Source organism: Salmo salar, chromosome ssa11 (genome assembly GCF_905237065.1).
Source record: "Salmo salar chromosome ssa11, Ssal_v3.1, whole genome shotgun sequence".
NCBI lineage: Eukaryota > Metazoa > Chordata > Actinopteri > Salmoniformes > Salmonidae > Salmo > Salmo salar.
The window spans coordinates 92,913,933-92,926,349 of NC_059452.1; the positions used below are offsets into that span (position 1 = coordinate 92,913,933).

The 12,417-nt window shown below is 42.4% G+C and overlaps 1 protein-coding gene across 3 annotated transcripts; it reads right to left on the reverse strand.

The window, feature by feature from the left end:
- Position 1: 1 nt before the first annotated feature.
- Positions 2–11,447, reverse strand: pdha1a (pyruvate dehydrogenase E1 subunit alpha 1a). Of its 3 annotated transcripts, none has more exons than XM_045690083.1 (12): positions 11,177–11,326; positions 9,302–9,322; positions 5,306–5,374; positions 5,040–5,213; positions 4,537–4,663; positions 4,286–4,377; positions 4,052–4,144; positions 3,788–3,943; positions 3,633–3,704; positions 3,442–3,509; positions 3,075–3,183; positions 2–1,282 (listed from the first exon to the last, which is right to left on the reverse strand). In XM_045690083.1, exons 1-12 carry the CDS (start codon positions 11,231–11,233, stop codon positions 1,118–1,120), a joined length of 1,203 nt encoding a protein of 400 aa, XP_045546039.1. In that variant the 5' UTR covers positions 11,234–11,326; the 3' UTR covers positions 2–1,117. The 3 variants fall into 3 exon arrangements, with proteins under 3 accessions (XP_045546039.1, XP_045546040.1, XP_013984778.1); XM_045690084.1 differs by lacking the exon at positions 11,177–11,326 and adding an exon at positions 10,316–10,333; XM_014129303.2 differs by lacking the exon at positions 9,302–9,322 and having other exon boundaries at positions 11,177–11,447.
- Between the last annotated feature and the right edge of the window lie 970 nt (positions 11,448–12,417).

Here is a 12,417-nt window from a genome sequence, read left to right on the forward strand (position 1 = left end):
ATTTGTACACAAAGCTTTCTTTCTACGTTTATTTGTTTGATAGACTGTACAAAGACAATCAAGGCATACATACACTTCCTGATCTCATTAGCATCTCTGGGGGAAAACCAGGACAGATCTGTGTGTAGTGCCCCACTGTTCTCTGACTATTATCCACTGTAACAGTTGACGACCAAGACTCCCAAAAAAGGCATTTTCTATTCCTGCTTAAAGTAGTTGTAGTTTGAACAAACAGCATTGCGATGTCAGTTACAAGACACATTCAGCAATAAATACATGAGGCTGATAGAACAAAAAAATATATATAATTCAGGGAACAAGAGAGCAGGGCAAATAATGATTTAGAAGGACAGTCATTGTCTACAAAGTTGGGGTATGACTGACAAGATAGTGAAGGCATGAGGTCAACAGGATTTAATAATATCTCCCTGAAGCATCACACCACAATATCCAGAATTCATCCATTCGGCTCTGCAGTGTTTGTGTTCTGCTACGAGTGACCCGCAGCCTAGAGACATGAGACGCTCATCGTCGAAACATAGACAAGATCCCACAGGCACAGACTTGATTTGGCATTACAAAAAATAAAAAAATAATCCCAATGTAAATCACTTTATTTAATATACCCTTTAATCTTATATTTGGAGAGAAAACAACCACAATCATTGAATAGGAGTAACTACGTCTGTAATGTTGATAAGGACAATTGGTCCATGTGACCAGTCTCAGAACATTTGGAGAGGGACAATGAAAGATTCTTAACTTCTCTGTTAATAAGAGCCTTTTATTGGGGCGAGAGATTAGAGTCCATGAAGGCCATTGGCTGAGATGGAGAAGGTGATGTGTGCAAAGATAAGTGTGTTGATGGAGGATAGGGGAAGGGCCTGGGAGACAAAGGGGTGGGGCACAAGAGCTTTTAGCTCAGCGTTTCCCCAAACTCGGGCCTGGAGACCCAAAGGGGTGCACATTTTGGTTATTGCCTTAGCACTACACAACCCATTCAAATAATTAACTAATCATCAAGCTTTGATTATTTTAAGCCAGCTATGTAGAGCGAGGGAAAAAAACAAATGTGCACCCCTTGGGGTCCCGAGGGCAGAGTGTGGGAAACGCTACTTTAGCTGGTCGACGTCAGCTTGGTCCATGGGGTGGCACCACGCACTTCAAAGGGCTGATCGTTGGCGAAGATGTGGCTACACAGGTCATCCAGAGGGGGCTCGGGGTCTGTGGTGGCGAACTGTGCAGCATCTTCAATCTCCTTCCTCACCGCGATGTCAATCTCCTGCACACATACAGGACAAGGGAAGTTTGGTCTTTACATCCTCAAAGACATGCTTCTGTCAGATGTAACTATTTTCAATGTGTCAATAATCATGCATTTTTCAAACAGATTCAGATATTTGACTTTGTGCAGGTAACTGCCAAAATAAAGAAAACACTTGAGTAAATGAGGGATACAAAGTATAAGAGAAGGTGCTTCCACACAGATGTGGTTCCTGAGTTAATTAAGCAATTAACATCCGATCATGCTTAGGGTCATGTAGAAAAATGCTGAGTTGCCCATTATTTTGGCTACCATGGCTAGAAGAAGAGATCTCAATAACTTTGAAAGAGGGGCCTCAAGGGAGCATAGGGGGTTTAAATGGTGTGTGGGTGTGTGTCAGTCACCAAATCTCAATCCAATTGAACACTTATGGAAGACTCTGGAGCGGCACTTGAGATAGCGTTTTCCACCACCATCAACAAAACATGAAATGATGGAATTGATCATGGAAGAATGGTGTTGAATCCCTCCAATAGAGTTCCAGACACTTGTATAATTTATGCCAAGGCACATTGAAGCAGCTCATGGTTGCCCAACACCTAAGGCTGGGCGATATGGCCTAAAATCATACATCCATTTTTACTCTAAAGAAGCTTTACTAAAATACACTGCATTTCAAACAGTCAGCAATACTCAAATGAATTCAGGGCTTGTTAAATTATACCTAGGCTAAATATAAGCCTTCCACAACCATAAGACCCACTAATAATTACATGTTTAACCTGCTTTTAATTTTTATAATCAATGATCTTGCTTTGAAGTCTATCAGAATGCCCTTTTTTATTAAAAAGTTAACGAGAACCACGCATTCTTGTAGCAGGCATAGAAAATTAACACAGATCTCAAACACTCAAGCACAAGCCCACTTGCTAGTGAGCAGCCAGCTAATCCTTACAGTTAAAGTAAACTTGGATCTATTTGCTAGCTAACAAGGTAAAACAGTTGAATTGTTATGAAGACACTCTTCTGTCTCCAACTGTTTGAACAGCATGCTAGCCTGTCCACTTTGTTCAGATGTTGAAATCAAGTGGCCTACCTTATTTCTCAGAATAAGTTGCTAATTCCTTATATAATAACTTTATGGCTATTGCACATTTATAAAACACATACTAGCTGTCTAGTCTAACAATCTGTGGGTTAAATGCTGCTAGCAGTACGTGGTACCGCAATATCGCGTGCAACAAACTGCATATACATTTTCCAGAATCAGTGTTCATTGATACTCCCGTTTTAGTAGGGTCTGCTCTTTACACAATTTGAGGAGTTGAAACATAAAAATTGTATTCTTAGAAAGATTAAGTTTGTCTATTACAGTAAAAATAATGTCTCAATATGACCGATTCTGTTGGACCAAACCTCAAATGCAAATAGCGAGTTGAAACAGCTTGTTGAAGAAGTGATCTTTCATCTTTGTTGTTGTGAGTGCCAGGTAGGGGAGGGGTTGTGTGTGTGTGTGTGTGTGTGTGTGTGTGTAAATGGGAAGGTGTACAGTCACAGCAGAAGGAACAAAAGAGACCAATAGTGAACAAGTGGACATAAGCTCTCATAAAAAAAAAACTAGATTCTTGTGATACAGGCATTTGGAATATTGTGCTAAAACAAACTAAAATTAATTTGATATGTCGCCCAGCCTTACCAACACCCTATTAAGACACTGTTGGCGTTTCTTTTATTATGGCAGATACCTGTATATGCTGCCTATTCATACTGTGTTGAATGTGCAGTATATTAGTGAATGTTTGAGAATCACCTTGAGCTCCTCTATGCTGGCCATGTTGTTGCTGAGCATGCGGTCCTTCAGCATGGAGATAGGATCGCTCTTACTACGGACCTCCTGGATCTCCTCACGTGTGCGGTAGCTGAGGAAGGGGGAAGAGCGGGTAGGGATCAGGGCTATTCAGTGTCACTACGGGGGGTAGGAGGGCAGGGAGGAGGCTACTGGGGGACATAACAGAGTGCAGGGACAGCAATATATTAGAACACTGAAAGCTTAGCTGAATCCCTGGTACGTTGGCACTGATGGAGTAAAAAAAACAACATAGGTAACAATAATCATGTCAATAAGGACAATAGTAATATACTAATCCAATAACAACAATATAGATGTAGACTTTTACCTGACCCCAGGATCGCTCATGCTGTGTCCATGGTAACGGTAGGTCTGTAGCTCCATGAGGATAGGGCCCTTAACACAGGTGGCGCACAGAGAAAGTCTAAGTTGTGCTACTTCGACTAAAACACACAAACCTGTACACAGTACACACAGAAACAAATCAACCATCCTACATACTCTAAGGTTGAAGCTCACCTTTCCAGATCGGCAGTGATCAGCTGCAAACTTGGTGGCCTCTCTAACACACAGGACATCCATCCCATCCACCTGGATACAGATACATTTTGTGAGACTACGGAATATATTTTGTAAGAGGTACAGGAGCTTGAATATATTAGTTAGCCGTCTACCCTAATGCCAGGAATGTAGTCTCCTCTCTTGTAGTATTCGGTGCTCGCAGCAGAGCGCTCTACTGACGTGCCCATGGCATATTGGTTGTTCTCACAGATGAAAATAATGGGTAACTTCCAAAGAGATGACATGTTATATGTCTCAAAGATCTGACCCTGTGGATGAATAAAAATTCTGTCAACAGTTGGGGTCAAATAAAAACTTGGAGTGTCCTTCATATGTTTAATGCATGCAAGGTTCAAGAAGCATGCCTTATGTCAAACCTGATTGGCTGCTCCATCACCATAGAGACTGACACACAGCTGATCATTGCCCAGGTACTTGCAGGCCAGGGCTACACCGGCTCCCAGCGGTACCTGAGGAGAAATTAGGCAGGTGTTATATTTGTGAATCTTTGAATCGGATATAAACCAGATGCAAATGAGGTTAAAAAGAAATCAAAATGGGATTCTTTCAAATCTAAGATAAAGGAATAACGCTAGGCCTTTGTGAATTACCTGAGCTCCCACAATGCCATTGCCTCCATAGAAGTTTTTAGTATACATGTGCATAGAGCCTCCCTTGCCCTTAGCAATGCCTCCTCTACGACCTAAGAGAGAGCAAAGGAACAAAATACAAAAATTAAGAAAGAAAACGAAGAGAGCGAAAGAGGTTAGTTTGATTTTATCTCCCTAAACATTAAAAGGTTCAAAGTAGAGTGATTAGATCTTATTGGGGTTCTCTATTGGACTGAGTCAAGTCCACTCACCAGTGAGCTCTGCCATGATCTCCCTGATAGTCCCACCCCTGGTGAGGGTGTACCCATGGGCACGGTATGCAGTGATCAGGTGATCTGACAGGGTGATACCCCCCTCAATGCCAACCGCACAGGCTTCCTATCAAAGAATAACAATCTCTGAGCATTCATATTAACTCAAATTTTATTGTCACAAATATTTAGCAGATGTTATTGCAGGTGCAGCGAAATGCTAGTTGCTATTTGAATGCAGTGTGTGCGTGTGTCAGTGGAGGCTGGTGGGATAAGCTATAGGAGGACAGGTTCATTATAATGGCTGGAATGTTATAAATGGAACAGAATCAAAAATGTGGTTTCCATGTTTTGTGTGTATGATACAGTTCCATTTGTTCCATTCCAGCCATTACAATGAGCCTGTCCTCCTATAGCTCCTCCCACCAGCCTGCAATAGTGCGTGTTCATGTGAAACTGTATGTTTGCTTATACAATAGGTGAGAGTGATTGTGTCTTCTAACCTGGCCATCATACAGGTGACAAAAGCCTCTGATGATCTTCTGCTTGTAGAGCTGGTCAGCCTTCAGCTCCATGCGTCTTATGGTCTGCATGGTCCGGTAATACTTCAGCCCCTGCTCCCGGGTCAGAGTGGCTGTCAGGGGTGGGCCCTCCTCCAGGCGATGAAGGTCAACTTTCTGCAGGAGAACACACACAATGAGAACTCAACAAGGCAGACCGTGAGCATCAAAATCAGCTACAATTTTTGGTTTATATTGTTTTGTTTTACCTTTATGTCAAAGGTGGCCTCAGGAGTGAAATCAGCATACGAGCGTGACGCCACCACCAGGCTGGCGGCCTAAAATAAAACAGAGGACACTTGAGAGACACACGTACATTTAACCGGATATCATCACGTCTTTTCACAACACAAATCTACTTCGCAAGACCTGCGGTTGGGCAAGCCGGGAGAGGCAGCACAAAAGCATCTGTGGTAGGACAGACCCATAAAGTGAGAAGTCGAGTGAAAAACTATGGTATGGAACATAGCTATACTTCCAGAGGTTGATCCACACACAACGAGACTGAAGAAAAACTCCATTGCCACTGACAAGCACTAGTGAAAAGTCAGACTGTCTTGAAAAACACTGACCCAATCAACTAACAAGAATGCCTCATTGGCTGAAAAAAGACATATCCAGAATATTTCCGTCACTCTGAAAATCAAATGTGTGTTCAAATGTGAATGAAGGAGAATATATATTATTGTGTTGTAGACCACATTTCAGGGTGGGCAGGTTCACACAGCCAGTCAATTCAAGCACTAAGGAATATGAGTGATCACACCATGGGATAGCCTTACATGCTGACCACACCAGCTGGGTCGCGTGCACAAGCATTGCAAAATAAATGTACACATACATGTTATTCAATCATTGCACCCACACTGCTCACACGCGGCAACGAGCATCTACGTTGCCAGGCGCTAAATAGAAGTTGATTCTATTTGTCGCAGAACGCACTGCAAGTCCTGCCTCTCCCAACTTCTCATTGGGTTTTAGAAGCCTATACCCACATGCCATCTTCTCATTGGTTTTTAGGAACATATACCCACATGGGTGATTGAAAGATGAACTGAAGTCAGTTGTGGTAATGCATCTTATTATGAAAGTTAGTTGTTAAATCGCCATATAAAGTCCAAAGAAGAAAAAGCCTGGAAGGAGCAGAGATGACTAGAAACGATTCAGTTGGCCGTTTTATGTGTGGATTAATTGTCGGAGTAGAGGACCTTGTGCATTTCAGGTAAAATAACTGCTCAATGTTTATATCCCAGGACAAATTAGCTAGCAACTGCAAACTAGCTAGCCAAATTGCCATAAATGTTTTATGCTTTTCAACCTGTCCCTAAATGAATATAATTAGTTCAGAGTTTGTTTTGACACTTCAACCTCCGTGTCGTGATCGTGTTTGGTGTGGGGGGACAAAATCAATTCACGCACATGCGCGTCTGGTTTGGGCATGGTGTTAGTGAGAGAAAACAGGCAGATCACAGCATCTGTGCATCAGGCAAAGTACTGTAAAAGCATGAATCGTGGTGAGGGGAGGAGTGTAAGATACAAAGGGGCTGCCGCTACTCCCAGCAAGCTGTGACTCTGGTAAAGGAGTGTCTTCAGTCAAGCTGAGGGCGATCTCAGGGTGTTGAAGCAACGCTATGTCAGTATTCTGGCTCCTCTCTGCCAGCTGAAGCTCAAATATGGATGAGTCAGAAGGACCTCTGTTAGTACTGATGTCAGGTTCTGAAACGTTTAATTCCCGAGTTGGTTGGTCCACTTTAAGAGGTATTCCTGGTGATGTTAGTTCAAACGTTAGTCGGTCAGAGACCATTTCTGCTTCTGGTAAAGTGTGTTCTATGATGGGCGCATCAGAGGTTAATGGAGGTAAAAATTGATTCTGATACTTGAGTCCATCGCAGCTGACTGTGAATATGAATTTAATTCTGGAATAACTGGGTTTGTACCAAGTGGTTCGCATAAAGTTCATTTTGAAACAGAGGGGACATTTAAGGGTTCTTCTAAAGGTTCTAAAACAGTCGGAGCAGTATCTGCTAAGGGTTCTGAAACAGTCTGGGCAGTACCTACTAAGGGTTCTGCTTCTGAAACAAATCGGGGCAATATCTGCTAAGGGTTCTGAAACAGTCGGGCCAGCTGCTAAGGGTTCTGAAACAGTCGGGCCAGCTGCTAAGGGTTCTGAAACAGTCGGGCCAGCTGCTAAGGGTTCTGAAACAGTCGGGCCAGCTGCTAAGGGTTCTGAAACAGTCGGGCCAGCTGCTAAGGGTTCTGGTGAGTTAAGATTTGGTTGCTCTGATAAGGATCATTTTGAGACTGGCAGGTCTGTATTTATCACATGCTTTAGTGATGTTAGATCTGCAGATGGTTTGTCAGTGTCAAATGACTCCTCTTCAGGTTTACTGCTAAAGGCAGGGGACCGATTGACCAGAGTGGCCTCTGGGGATTCTTAAAGTATTAGTCTGCTGGCAATTTTAAGTTCTGGGATCAGTACAGCACTGTGGTCTGTTTAAATGTTAGATCAGTCTGACCTGTTAAAATTGTCTACTAGAGGACTGTGTGAGAAAGTATAAATCTGTGTCTGGCTTGTAGGGTAGTAGTGCTGGATCTGAGTCTGGCGGAGAGGTAATATCAGCATACTGCCCCTGGACCGCCAGCAGCCCTGCGCATGGAGGACTGGGGAGAGAAGAGCCAGGCAGAACAGTCACTGCAGAGCCAAGAGCAGGGGTGTCAAACTCATTCCATGGAGGACTAAGTGTCTACTTGTTTTTCCTTTCAATTTGGTGTCCAATTAAGACCTAGACAACCAGGTGAGGGGAGTTCCTAAATAATCACTGACCTTGATTCATCAATCAAGTACAAGGGAGCAGAAAAAACCTGCAGACACTCGGCCCTCCCGTGGAACGAGTTTGACACATGTAGTCTAGAGATAAAGTCAGCACATTACCCACTGAGGGGGTTCTACTGCAGCTCAAATAGCTAAAGGTCTGGTGGTTGTTCTGAAGGTGTTGAACCAGTCTAATACTAAAAAGCTATTTTCATCTGCATCATCTGAGTGATTGGCCAAGTCATCTAGGAATCCAAACCAGCCTCTAGGAATCCAAACCAGCCTCTAGGAATCCAAACCAGCCTCTAGGAATCCAAACCAGCCTCTAGGAATCCAAACCAGCCTCTAGGAATCCAAACCAGCCTCTAGGAATCCAAACCAGCCTCTAGGAATCCAAACCAGCCTCTAGGAATCCAAACCAGCCTCTAGGAATCCAAACCAGCCTCTAGGAATCCAAACCAGCCTCTAGGAATCCAAACCAGCCTCTAGGAATCCAAACCAGCCTCTAGGAATCCAAACCAGCCTCTAGGAATCCAAACCAGCCTCTAGGAATCCAAACCAGCCTCTAGGAATCCAAACCAGCCTCTAGGAATCCAGGAAATAATGAAAATGTGTTATCATCACACATAAAAAAATAATAATAATATTAAATTGTTGAAAAAAACTGCACCAACGAAGGCCTTTCAATTGACTCAGCCTTGAAACACATAGGATTGTTCTAAACCACATTCTCCACACTTATTACCTTACTAACCAAACAACTTTCCACTCACAACATTTAAAACAACTATACCAGTGGAGGCTGCTGAGGGGAGGATGGCTCATAATAATGGCTGGAACAGAGCGAATGGAATCAAACATGGAAATCATATGTTTGACTTTAGAGAGGTATCAACACCCATTATCACGTGCCCGTCCTCCCCAATTAAGGCGCCACCAACCTGTGAACTATAGCTACCTAGTACCTACCAATCAGATCCCTTTTGTCTTTGTCAAAGCAGCTGCACTATGCTGTTGGCTCCGAGACCCCTTTCCAATGATAAATAACTAAGTAGGCCTAGCTAGTAGCTATAAATGAATGAGATAGGTCTGTGTGTGCGTGTGAGAAAAAAAGCCAACAAGACGAGGTATTAGGAGCAGAAAGCATAGCATAATTGTTTAAAGAGAACATTTCCAAATGAAAATTATTCTAGAGGGGGTGGGTAAATGCAATGTTAAAATATTCCGTATATGGACCCCAAATAAATAACTAAATGAATGAGTGAAAGTATAAATGTTAACATGTGAAAGGGAAAGAAATCATTAGGAATAAAGATGGAGCACAAAATAGGCAGAATCGGCTGTGCCACAGGGATTGTATCACCGACTACACCACAGTAAAACCACATCTTACCTCTGACACAACCTGGGCTCCCTATCAGGCAGCCAATGGGAGAGAACCAGAAGGGAAGGAGTGAGGGAGTACAACAGGAGATCAAGATATAAAGAGATAGATACATTAGAGAATCACAGGAAAGATTTTATTGTCAGACATGAAAGGGGAAATTCAGACAATTCTGTGCCACAAATGTTTGAGTTGTGTTATTCAAGGTGACCAGTCAATCATTGAAAATATTTTTCCCCCCATCCACTTTTTTTTTTTATATCGCTAGCTGCAACAGAATACCATCGTGGAAAGCATTTTTATGTCTACAAGTCCAGTATGAAGGAAGTTTATTTAACTAGGCAAGTCAGTTAAGATCAAATTCTTATTTACAATGACGGCCTACCCCGGCCAACGCTGGGCCAATTATGCACCGCCCTATGAGACTCCCAATCACGGCCGGATGTGATACAGCCTGGAATTGACCCAGGGACTGTAGCGACGCCTCTTGCACTGAGATGCAGTGCCTTAGACCGCTGCGCCCCTCGGGAGTCCTAGTTAAAGGTATTTCACAAGCCAATGCTACCTAGCGTTAGCGCAATTACTGGAAGTCTACAGCAACAGTTAGCATGCTAGCTGTTCCTGTTCATCTGACTCTGGGGAAGTAGATAAATGGCTTCATTGCCTAAATCTATCCATTTAATATGAAGAAAATTAGTCATTGGAGCTAATTACAGGGTTTTTCCCTTTATAGAAAATTGTTAGGTGGTCCTTCTTTGTGGTAATTTTCAAAAGCATGCAGAAAATATATTGAACTATATTTATTTTTAAATACCATCTCTGAGAACTAAAAATCTAAATTAATTGGTAGAACTACAGAAAATTTGCTTTACAAAAGCACAATTATTTACGCCGCCAAGATACTTTTCTAGGTAATAGACTGTTAGAGTGTACACTTCCAATGAACTGTGGAGAGGTCAAAATAAAGAAATGTCTACCAAATCTATTAATAAAATGTTTTTCATTACCGGTACTTCTACTTACCATTATTCACCTATGAGCCTCCGTCAAAGCTTTTTCTCATCATTGAGGACGGTTGCTACTTACCACTGGATATCTTGAATAAAAGCTGACATGATGGCAAAGAGAGTTTGAATGAGAAAAGTTCTCTTTACAGGTTGCCCGTGTGGTTGATCCTTTTGGCGGTAAGAATATAACCACAGGAAAGTATAATTACATAAACTTTTCAAAGCACTGGCAGTGCATTTCTATCACCTGAAACATGCGCCCAATATAAAAATAGATGCACAAGACACATGCACGTGTTTACATGGTTCTGCACATGCTTTAGGTGATAGAAAACTGAATGAACTACCAGCGCTTTGAAAAGTAGATGTAATTATACTTCCTGTGGACATATTGTCTCACATACAAACAGCAAAAATGACCAACCGCACAGACAACCGGTAAAGTACGTTGAAATACATTTGTATTCAACATGCTGGCTTGTTGAGGTCGTGATCGATCACTTTCCTGATTCAAACTCTGATTTCTGTCCGACGTAGAATTCTATGGAATTGAACGTCGGGTTTCCAATCCAGGCAATCTTGAACGCACCATGATAACTATTTTGACAAGTTGACAACTAAATAAACGAGTTGTTAGCTAACTAAGTAGGCATATGATTCGTTGGATTATAGCTAGTTCGTAGATTTACCTAAAACTTGCCAAGTCATATTTAGGTAAAACCAGGGGCGGCTAGCTAATTACTGCGGTACGGGTACGAATCGGGGCCTAGCGGTATGGCAAGGTCAGGACGGCAGCTGAACTGGTCTAGTTTTTTAAGAAAAGGACAAGCGGTCATGTGTATCCTATACTAAAATACTATACATAAACAATACTTACATTTCTTCTTGCGCTACCTCTCAGCACGTTGGAGATTATTGTCAACATCTTTTGCATACTATTTGGCCGCCAGCGATCTGCAGGTTTTTCCCTCCGTCTTTCCTGCCTGTCAAAACAAACGCTACCAAAATTACGTTACGGACAAACCCACGTCGACTGCAGATGACGACATGCGCTACGCCTAAAAAAAAAATGCACGAGCTTCGAGATATAGTAGAAGCACAGGCTTCTTTCTGTACGAGCGAGTTCCTCTTCAAGTATTTGATTGCACAATGAATTACCAGGCACTACTTCGATTATGTTTAACGGCGGATAGTATCCAATACATGTTGCATTACCGAAACCAACTGAAAAGAGGAGCGACCTTTAACATTGTGTTAATTAAAGGTCCCCAAATGACACACATCCCTGGGTCGCTCCTCTTTTCGGTTCGCTGCAGTTAGCGACTGGAACGACATGCAATAAAACACTCAAATTGGACCGTTTTATCTCCATCTCTTCATTCAAAGTCTCAATCATGGACACTCTTACTGACAGTTGTGGCTGCTTCGCGTGATGTATTGTCTCTACCTTCTTACCCAATAATGTTTCTACCATGCTATGTTGTCTTAGGTCTCTCTTTATGTAGTGATGTGTGTTTTGTCCTATATGTATTTTTTTATTTGTTATCCCTGTCCTCGAAGAGGAGCCTTTTGGTAGGCTGTTATTGTAAATAAGAATTTGTACTTAACTGACTTGCCTAGTTAAATGACACTAGACCGGGGTATACCTTATACAAGAGCTACCCAACCCTCTTCCTGGAGATCTACAGACCTGTGGGTTTTCAGTCCAACCCTAATTGAACTAATTAGCTGCTCAAGACCTTAACTAGCTAAATCCGATATGCTAAGTTAGGGTTGGACTGAACCTACAGGACAGTAGCTCTCCAGGAAGAGGGTTGGACAGCCCTGCCTTATACTTTGTGAGGGAAGATGGTATGATATTTAAAAACTATAACCCTACACTCATTAAAAACACACCACACTATGACTATTTAAACATATATAATCCTACCTCAGGCCAACAGCCTGGAAGGACAGGACACCACCACTCAACACACCCTGTAACTCTTCTGACGTCAAATCTCGTACACCAACATTTTTTACGCAGCTGCCACCACAACCTCTATTTTCTGCGACTTATGTTCCATCCCTGTGGTACAGTTGATAACTATTGCTATGAATGCTAAAAAGCCAAAGCCA

Excerpts from the sequence above, each read along its gene's own strand:
- pdha1a (XM_045690083.1), bottom strand. The coding sequence starts at position 11,233 with ATGCAAAAGATGTTGACAATAATCTCCAACGTGCTGAGAGGTAGCGCA. Across the intron at positions 4,145-4,285 it reads ATGGCATTGTGGGAGCTCAG|GTACCGCTGGGAGCCGGTGT; the intron begins GTAATTCACAAA and ends ATTTCTCCTCAG. Across the intron at positions 3,944-4,051 it reads GTGATGGAGCAGCCAATCAG|GGTCAGATCTTTGAGACATA; the intron begins GTTTGACATAAG and ends ATTCATCCACAG.